Raw genomic sequence first — 10,283 nt, 5'->3', positions numbered from 1 at the left:
GAGAATGGCTATTGTTCCTTTAAGAAGAGAAACAGAGGTAATCCAGGTAATTTCAGACTGGTGATCCTGATGTTAATGGTGGGGAAGCTGTTGGAGAAGATAGTGAGGGACAGGATTTATTCACTTCGGAAGTGAATGGGCTTATTAGTGACAGGCAGTATGGCATTTATGCAGGGAAGGTCATGAGGTGACAATGATCAATGAGAGGTGGGCAGTGGATATTGTCCACATGGATGTTAGTGAGACATTTGATCAGGTAACTCATGGCAGGCTAGTACAGAAGCTCGTCTCATGGGATCTGGGGCAGAGCATTCCATACATCCACCACTCTCTGGGTGAAGAAGTTTTTCCTCAACTCTGTTCTAAATGGCCTACCCCTTATTTTTAAACTGTGTCCTCTGGTCCTGGACTCACCCATCAGCGGAAGCATGCTTTCTGCCTCCAGAGTGTCCAATCCCTTAATAATCTTATACATCTCAATCAGATCCCTTCTCATCCTTCTAAACTCAAGAGTATACAAGTCCAGTCGCTCCAATCTTTCAACATATGATAGTCCCGCCATTCCGGGAATTGACCTTGTGAACCTACGCTGCACTCCCTCAATAGCAAGAATGTCCTTCCTCAAATTGGGAGACCAAAACTGCACACAATACTCCAGGTGCGGTCTCACCAGGGCCCTGTGCAGCTGCAGAAGGACCTCTTTGCTCCTATACTCAATTCCTCTTGTGATGAAGGCCAGCATGCTATTAGCTTTCTTCACTACCTGCTATACCTGCATGCTTGCTTTCATTGACTGATGTACAACACCTAGATCTCGTTGTGCTTCCCCTTTACCTAACTTGACTCCACTGAGATAGTAACCTGCCTTCCTGTTCTTGCCACCGAAGTGTATAACCACACATTTATCCATATTAAACTGCATCTGCCATGCATCCGTCCACTCACCTAGCCTGTCCAAGTCACCCTGTATTCTAATAACATTCTCCTCACATTTCACACTGCCACCCAACATTGTGTCATCAGCAAATTTGCTAATATTACTTCTAATGCCTTCGTCTATATCATTAATATATATTGTAAACAGCTGCGGTCCCAGCACTGAACCTTGTGGTACCCCACTGGTCACTGCCTGCCATTCTGAAAGGGACCCGTTTATCACTACTCTTTGCTTCCTGTCAGCCAGCCAATTTTTAATCCAACTCAGTATTTTGCCCCCAATACCATGTGCCCTAATTTTGTTCACCAATCTCCTATGCGGGACTTTATCAAAGGCTTTCTGAAAGTCCAGGTACACTACATCCACTGGCTCTCCCTTATCCATCTTCATAGATACATCCTCAAAAAATTCCAGAAGATTAGTCAAGCACGATTTCCCCTTCATAAATCCATGCTGACTCTGACCTATTCTGTTACTGCTATCCAAATGAATCCTAATTTCATCTTTTATAATTGACTCCAGCATCTTTCCCACCACTGACATCAGGCTAACTGGTCTGTAATTTCCTGTTTTCTCTCTCCCTCCTTTCTTGAAAAGTGGGACAACATTTGCCACCCTCCAATCCGCAGGAACTGATCCTGAATCTATAGAACCTTGGAAAATAATTACCAACTCGTCCACAATTTCTAGAACCACCTCCTTAAGTACCCTGGGATGCAGACCATCAGGTCCCGGGGACTTATCAGCCTTCAGACCTAACAGTCTATCCAACACCATTTCCTGCCTAATATAAATACCCTTCAGTTCGTCCATTACCCTCGGTCCTTCAGCCACGACTGCATCTGGGAGATTGGATCTGTCTTCACTAGGGAAGACACAAGCAAAGTACCTATTCAACTCATCTGCCATTTCCTTGTTCCCCATAATAAATTCACCCGCTTCTGACTTCAAGGGCCCAATTTTAGTCATAACCATTTCTTTACTTTTCACATACCTAAAAAAGCTTTTACTATCCTCCTTTATATTTTTGGCCAGTTTTCCTTCATAGCTCATTTTTCCTCTGTGTATTGCCTTTTTAGTTATCCGCTGTTGCTCTTTAAAAGCTTCCCAGTCCTCCGGCTTCCCACTCATCTTTGCTACGTTATACTTCTCTTTTATTTTTATACAGTCCTTAACTTCCCTCGTCAGCCACGGCTGCCCCCGCCTCCCCTTAGGATCTTTCTTCCTCTTTGGTATGAACGGATCCTGCACCTTCTGCATTATATCCAGATATACCTGCCATTGTTGTTCTACTGCCATCCCTGCTAGGGTGTTGTAACATTGAACTTCGGCCAGCTCCTCCCTCATAGCTCCATAGTTCCCTTTATTCAACTGCAGTACTGACACTTCCAATTCTCCCTTCTCCCTCTCAAACTGCAGATTAAAACTTATCATATTATGGTCACTACCTCGTAATGGCTCCTTTACTTTGAGGTCCCTGATCAAATCCGGTTCATTGCTCAACAACAGATCCAGAATTGCTTCCTCCCTGGTAGGCTCCAGTACAAGCTGTTCTAAGAATCCATCTCGGAAGCACTCTACAAACTCCTTTTCTTGGGGTCCAGTATCATCCTGATTCTCCCAGTCTACCCGCATGTTGAAATCTCCCATAACAACTGTAGTGATACCTTTGTGACAGGCCAATTTCAACTCTTGATTCAACCTGCACCCTACCTCCTGACTACTGTTTGGGGGCCTGTAGATAACTCCCATTAGGGTCATTCTACCCTTAGAATTTCTCAGCTCTATCCATGCTGACTCTACATCTCCTGACTATGTCCCCCTTCGCAAGGGACCGAATATCATTCCTCACCAACAGGGCTATCCCACCCCCTCTGCCCACCAGTCTGTCCTTTCGATAGCACGTATAGCCTTGAATATTCATTTCCCAGGCCCTGTCCACTTGAAGCCACGTCTCAGTTATCCCCACAACATCATACTTGCCAACTTCCAACTGAGCCTCAAGCCCATCCACCTTATTTCCTATGCTTCGTGCATTCATATATAATATTTTAAATTTGTTTCTCTCCTCACCCTTCCCATCAATCCCTATTTCACTTGGCCATACTGTATGATCCCTTCTTGAGTTTTCTGCTCTGTTAATTTTGTTGTCCTTCTTAACCTCTCTTATTCTCACTTTCCCTTTAACTTCATTCTTAAATTTCCAGTTTGGCCCCTCCCCCCATCACTTAGTTTAAACACACCTGTGTTGCAGTGGCAAACCTGCCTGCCAGAAAGATGGTCCCCCGATTATTAGGATGCAAACCGTCCCTCCTGTACAATTTATTCTTACCCCAAAACATATCCCAGTGATCCAAGAATTTAAATCCTTGCTTCCGACACCAGTCCCTCAGCCACACGTTCAGGTCCATTATCTCTCTGTTCCTGCCCTCTCCAGCCCGAGGAACTGGAAGCAAACCAGAGATAACCACCCTGGAAGTCCTGCTTTTCAGCCTTCTTCCGAGTTCTCTGAAGTCCCGCTGTAGAATGCTCCTCCTTTTCTTCCCGGCGTCATTAGTGCCGACATGCACCACCACCTCTGGGTCTTCACCTTCACCCTCGAGGATTCTCTGCACTCTATCAGTGACGTCTTGGATCCTGGCACCAAGAAGGCAACACACCATCCTCAAATCTCGCCTGTTGCCGCAGAAACCCCTGTCAGTCCCTCTCACAATGGAGTCCCCTATTAACACAGCTCTCTGTGATGTCTGACTTCTTGGCTCTGCCTCTACAGCAATTTTTGACTCGCAGACCTGTCCACCTCTCGGACTGGCAGTGTCGTCTGTCTCAGCAGTTTCCAAGACAGTCAGCCTGTTTACAATAGGTGCTTCCTCTGGGGTCTCTTGTACTTCATTCATGTCTTCCTCTGTCATCGACATCCCCCTTCTCTCTTCAGGTATCCTCGGTGTAGTGACCTTCCTGAAGGGCCTGTCCAGAAAATTCTCATTCTCTCGGATGAGCCTGAGGTCTTCTAGTTCTTTCTTCAGTGCTGCAACAATCTCCTCAGAAGTTGAATGTGTACACACTTACCACAGCTATAGGAGCCAGAAACATCATCAGTGTCCCTGACCTCCCACATCATGCATGCAGCACACTGAATCAGCTCGGCAGTCATGTCTTCACCCTCTTCAACAGTGGCGTAATCTCCTCACTGAGCCTCTTCACCGAAAACTCACACTTTACTCACCAGGCACTTCCCTCAGCCCTTGTGTGTTTGCTGAGAGTCTGTGGACTCTTAATTAGGTTAGAGGAGGAGGGTGGGAGGGAGGCCCTACCGTGTAGGACCTGGGGCTGAGAACACACCTACTTAAATAGCACTCCGCTGCAAAAAGGACCCGCTGGCTTCAAGATAAGTACTTAAATAGCACTCACTTACCTTCCCAACTGCCACTCTGCCGTGACCTCACGTCCGCCCAGCTCGTGCCGCTCTCCGCTGTCAAACTCATCAAAAGAAATACCAATAGCAAAAACAGAAGTTGCTGGAAAAGCTCAGCAGGTCTGGCAGCATCTGTGAAGAAAAATACCAGAGATAACATTCCCAAGAACTGGGGAAAGGTCAGCGGACTGGAAGCATTAACTCTGATTATTTATTCAGCGATATTGCCAGACCTGCTGAGTTTTGCCAGCAACTTCTGGTTTTGTTCCTGATGTACAGCATCTGTAGATCTTTCAGTTTTAATTTAGAAAGAAATACTAAATATACTTGCTTGATCAAAATTTTAATTTAAGACAGAATATTTTCCATAAATCATACCAACACCTAATGTAACTGATTTATTACATACTGTACAAAATAATTCAGTAATTTCAAATTCTGAAATTTGAAGATGAACATTGAAGCAACCTTTTACTTAACATTTTCTGTCTCCTTTCTAAGACACTATTAAACAGAGTTTTTATGAGGTGCATATTATTTACAAACTGTCCAAATTACTACAAAAGGATGATTTTTTCTTCGGGTGGCAAATATAACATTCACTACTGATTTCCTTGTGTTTACCATATTTGTGACAAATGCAAATGAATTTGCAAACAGTCATCCCTCCCTTTTCAGTCAATGATGTCTCTTGTATTTCATTGAAATTTAAACCACTTCCAATTCATACAAAACTGAATAAAACATCAAGTACAGACTATACATTTGATGGTCTAGGGTTGAGGATATTACACTTGATATTGCATATATGAAAGCTTCCATTCATACAGTATCTACATAATAGTAAGAAAATGGTGCATTCCATCTTCAGTATAAATTGCACCATTGCACAGAAACCAGAATAATCTCCCCCTTCGAATACAAATATTTTTGATAACCAGATCAACATTAAATCCCTAGCCTCCTTGCCTGTGAAATGAAGATGGCTTCATGACATTGATATTAGTTGGAAATGTTGAAGGAAATATGCTCACAACTTCAAAGCAAATTTTGACAGATTATCAAGGGAAAGCAAAACATGGGATGTGGAGACACTGGCATGAACTATTCCTCTTGGAACTAGTTAGGATAGCAATGTCTGCACTTGCTGTGGAGATCGTTGCAGGATTGTTGCTGGTTCCTTGTACTCATTGGTTGGGTTTATCACTGCTGTGTAGATGTTGCTGTAGGCACCACACACTAGTTCTGTGGATTGCTTGAAAATTCTTTCCCTGCAAGTTAGAACAGAAATTGTCAAAAAAAAAAGTAAAAATCTGAGCATGAACAAAGTACATGTACAACTAGGCCAGCAACTATGCAATTTTCTACTACGATAATAAAATGTGAGGCTGGATGAACACAGCAGGCCAAGCAGCATCTCAGGAGCACAAAAGCTGACGTTTCGGGCCTAGACCCTTCATCAGAGAGGGGGATGGGGGGAGGGAACTGGAATAAATAGGGAGAGGGGGGGAGGCGGACCGAAGATGGAGAGTAAAGAAGATAGGTGGAGAGAGTGTAGGTGGGGAGGTAGGGAGGGGATAGGTCAGTCCAGGGAAGACGGACAGGTCAAGGAGGTGGGATGAGGTTAGTAGGTAGCTGGGGGTGCGGCTTGGGGTGGGAGGAAGGGATGGGTGAGAGGAAGAACCGGTTAGGGAGGCAGAGACAGGTTGGACTGGTTTTGGGATGCAGTGGGTGGGGGGGAAGAGCTGGGCTGGTTGTGTGGTGCAGTGGGGGGAGGGGACGAACTGGGCTGGTTGAGGGATGCAGTAGGGGAAGGGGAGATTTTGAAACTGGTGAAGTCCATATTGATACCATATGGCTGCAGGGTTCCCAGGCGGAATATGAGTTGCTGTTCCTGCAACCTTCGGGTGGCATCATTGTGGCAGTGCAGGAGGCCCATGATGGACATGTCATCAAGAGAATGGGAGGGGGAGTGGAAATGGTTTGCGACTGGGAGGTGCAGTTGTTTTTTGCGAACTGAGCGGAGGTGTTCTGCAAAGCGGTCCCCAAGCGTCCGCTTGGTTTCCCCAATGTAGAGGAAGCCGCACCGGGTACAGTGGATGCAGTATACCACATTGGCAGATGTGCAGGTGAACCTCTGCTTGATGTGGAATGTCATCTTGGGGCCTGGGATGGGGGTGAGGGAGGAGGTGTGGGGACAAGTGTAGCATTTCCTGCGGTTGCAGGGGAAGGTGCCGGGTGTGGTGGGGTTGGAGGGCAGTGTGGAGCGAACAAGGGAGTCACGGAGAGAGTGGTCTCTCCGGAAAGCAGACAGGGGAGGGGATGGAAAAATGTCTTGGGTGGTGGGGTCGGATTGTAAATGGCGGAAGTGTCGGAGGATAATGCGTTGTATCCGGAGGTTGGTAGGGTGGTGTGTGAGAACGAGGGGGATCCTCTTGGGGCGGTTGTGGCGGGGGCGGGGTGTGAGGGATGTGTCGCGGGAAATGCGGGAGATGCGGTCAAGGGCGTTCTCGATCACCGTGGGGGGAAAGTTGCGGTCCTTAAAGAACTTGGACATCTGGGATGTGCGGGAGTGGAATGTCTTGTCGTGGGAGCAGATGCGGCGGAGGCGGAGGAATTGGGAATAGGGGATGGAATTTTTGCAGGAGGGTGGGTGGGAGGAGGTGTATTCTAGGTAGCTGTGGGAGTCGGTGGGCTTGAAATGGACATCAGTTACAAGCTGGTTGCCTGAGATGGAGACTGAGAGGTCCAGGAAGGTGAGGGATGTGCTGGAGATGGCCCAGGTGAACTGAAGATTGGGGTGGAAGGTGTTGGTGAAGTGGATGAACTGTTCGAGCTCCTCTGGGGAGCAAGAGGCGGCGCCGATACAGTCATCAATGTACCGGAGGAAGAGGTGGGGTTTGGGGCCTGTGTAGGTGCGGAAGAGGGACTGTTCCACGTAACCTACAAGGAGGCAGGCATCGCTCCACACTGCCCTCCAACCCCACCACACCCGGCACCTTCCCCTGCAACCGCAGGAAATGCTACACTTGTCCCCACACCTCCTCCCTCACCCCCATCCCAGGCCCCAAGATGACATTCCACATCAAGCAGAGGTTCACCTGCACATCTGCCAATGTGGTATACTGCATCCACTGTACCCGGTGCGGCTTCCTCTACATTGGGGAAACCAAGCGGAGGCTTGGGGACCGCTTTGCAGAACACCTCCGCTCAGTTCGCAAAAAACAACTGCACCTCCCAGTCGCAAACCATTTCCACTCCCCCTCCCATTCTCTTGATGACATGTCCATCATGGGCCTCCTGCACTGCCACAATGATGCCACCCGAAGGTTGCAGGAACAGCAACTCATATTCTGCCTGGGAACCCTGCAGCCATATGGTACCAATGTGGACTTCACCAGTTTCAAAATCTCCCCTTCCCCTACTGCATCCCTCAACCAGCCCAGTTCGTCCCCTCCCCCCACTGCACCACACAACCAGCCCAGCTCTTACCCCCACCCACTGCATCCCAAAACCAGTCCAACCTGTCTCTGCCTCCCTAACCGGTTCTTCCTCTCACCCATCCCTTCCTCCCACCCCAAACTGCACCCCCCGCTACCTACTAACCTCATCCCACCTCCTTGACCTGTCCGTCTTCCCTGGACTGACCTATCCCCTCCCTACCTCCCCACCTACACTCTCTCCACCTATCTTCTTTACTCTCCATCTTCGGTCCGCCTCCCCCCCTCTCCCTATTTATTCCAGTTCCCTCCCCCCATCCCCCTCTCTGATGAAGGGTCTAGGCCCGAAACGTCAGCTTTTGTGCTCCTGAGATGCTGCTTGGCCTGCTGTGTTCATCCAGCCTCACATTTTATTATCTTGGAATCTCCAGCATCTGCAGTTCCCATTATCTCTGATACAATTTTCTACTACCTTCGCTTTTGGAGGATTAATTTCAATAATTGAGACAACATATAGTTCACAGGTAGAATCTGACAATTCTAAAGCCCATCCAAATCATTTCCCTACTTTTCACTTTCAGATTCTGGTTGACCTGCTGTGCATTTCCACTATGTTCTAGCTTTAATTAAGATTTGCAGCATTGATCCTTTTATTAGTCTTAGCTATATTATAACAGAATCAACAAATTGTTTTCCACTTGGCCTTTATGTTTTTATTCCCAGAAAAAGGGCTGAAAATGATCAACAAGAGGACTAATGCATTTTAGAAAAAATTGCTGTCAATCTTTCACATGTACTCACTTTAGTGTTCCACTTAAAATGAAATTCAGCTGTGGCATTAATAGACTATCAGGAGAGGCTAGATAGCGATCAAACTGGACCTAAAAAACACACACATTCAATTCAATTAGACGGATATTCAAAAGTATGTACTATTTTTCCAATGTTAAACTACTGAAGATTTTCAATAAATAAGGAATTGATTTTTTTTAATTAGCAGGATTTGCAGAAATAAATTATTCACTTCAATATTGAAGTTAAACTCATTGGAACTAATGCGAAAAAAAATCCATAAAGAAGCATTCTGTTTGTTTGCAATTTTGTTGTGCCATTATTAGTGCAACTTTTTTTTAAACCATTGATGTGATACAGGCATCACTAATTGTCCAGAGGGCAGAGATGACTCACATGTAGGCCTGATAAGGGGGGTAAATTCCTTTCCTAAAGGATGTTAGTGCTTTAGAACCAGGTGGATTTTTATGGCAATCAATTAATTAATGGTTTCTGATGAAGGGTCTAGGCCAGAAATGTCAGCTTTTGTGCTCCTTAGATGTTGCTTGGCCTGCTGTGTTCATCCAGCTCCACACTTTGTTATCTTGGATTCTCCAGCATCCGCAGTTCCCATTATCTCTGTCAGATGAGTGTTTTAATTCCAGATTTTACTGAATTCAAATTTCACCTTCGTCATGGTGCACCAATGTCCCCAGAAGCCCAAACCTCTGAATTCCTGGTCCAGTGACATTACCATTATGCTATTCCCTTCCTTTTCAGAACATTGAACAGAAAAACACTATGAGCCACAGTGATGGTAATAGAAAACTAACACGTTGGCTCAGCCTTCAATATCAATATTAAGGGGCTCCAGCTCAGGCACAGCTCATATCCTGGATGTAGTGCAAAGCTCCTCCATCTTGTCATTCCTACATCCTAAGCACAAACTCACAAGAGTAATAATTTGTTCCACCATGATAAATATCACAATTTCCAACAGTAGCTATTGCAATGGTTTCTGATCAAGGGTTTGCATAATAGTAAATTGTATATAGTGTTTTGCTGTAGGCTAGAGAATAATTGGAATTATTTAGTGTGAGACCCTTAAGGGCAGCAATGTGAGAGAGAGAGAGACAGACAGACAAATGACTAATTCAGCAGCCTCATTTGTGCAACTGTTTAGAGACAGTTGAAGGTTTTCTGAAAAAAAATCTTCGAAACAGTTGCTCCATCCTCAAAATCTTTGGAAGCCTCAAATATTCTCCACAGGTGTGTTTTTTTATTCATTCAGAGATCGTAGGCATCATTGACTGTGTCAACATTCATTGCTCATCATTAACTGCCCTTGGGAAGGTGGTGATCAGCTGCCTTCTTTGACTGACCCAGCCCATTCTGTACAGGTATACCTAAAATGTTATCAAGAAGGTAGTTCCAGGATTTTGACCCAATGACAGTGAAGGGATGGTAATATATTTCCAAGTCAGGATGGTGAGCAGTTTACAGGGGATCTTACAGGTGATAGGGCCCCATGTATCTGCTGCCCTTGTCCTCCAATATGGAATGGTTGTGTCTTTAGTGAGTGCGGTCTAAGCAGTTTTGGTGAATTTCTAAAGGGTATCTTGTAGATGGTACTCACTACTGCCACTGGGCTCCAGGATGGAAGGAGTGAATATTTGTGGATGTGGTACCAAACACGTTGGCTGCTTTGTCCTGGATGGTT

At 45.9% G+C, this 10,283-nt stretch overlaps 1 protein-coding gene across 3 annotated transcripts in view; it reads right to left on the bottom strand.

The window, feature by feature from the left end:
* Nucleotides 1–4,679: 4,679 nt before the first annotated feature.
* cog6 (component of oligomeric golgi complex 6) overlaps nt 4,680–10,283 on the bottom strand; it is a 117,011-nt gene continuing 111,407 nt past the window's right edge. For all 3 annotated transcript variants that reach the window (XM_059646738.1, XM_059646737.1, XM_059646736.1), the window contains exons 18-19: nt 8,594–8,673; nt 4,680–5,623 (exon numbers count right to left, since the gene is read on the bottom strand). In XM_059646738.1, coding sequence (XP_059502721.1) covers nt 5,476–5,623; nt 8,594–8,673 — 228 coding nt within the window. In that variant the 3' untranslated portion in view covers nt 4,680–5,475. The remainder of the gene's footprint in view (nt 5,624–8,593; nt 8,674–10,283) is intronic.

Source organism: Stegostoma tigrinum, chromosome 6, assembly GCF_030684315.1.
Source record: "Stegostoma tigrinum isolate sSteTig4 chromosome 6, sSteTig4.hap1, whole genome shotgun sequence".
NCBI classification, from domain to species: domain Eukaryota; kingdom Metazoa; phylum Chordata; class Chondrichthyes; order Orectolobiformes; family Stegostomatidae; genus Stegostoma; species Stegostoma tigrinum.
The sequence above is the reverse complement of the archived record's forward strand: the minus strand, read 5'-3'. Positions and strand labels throughout refer to the sequence as shown.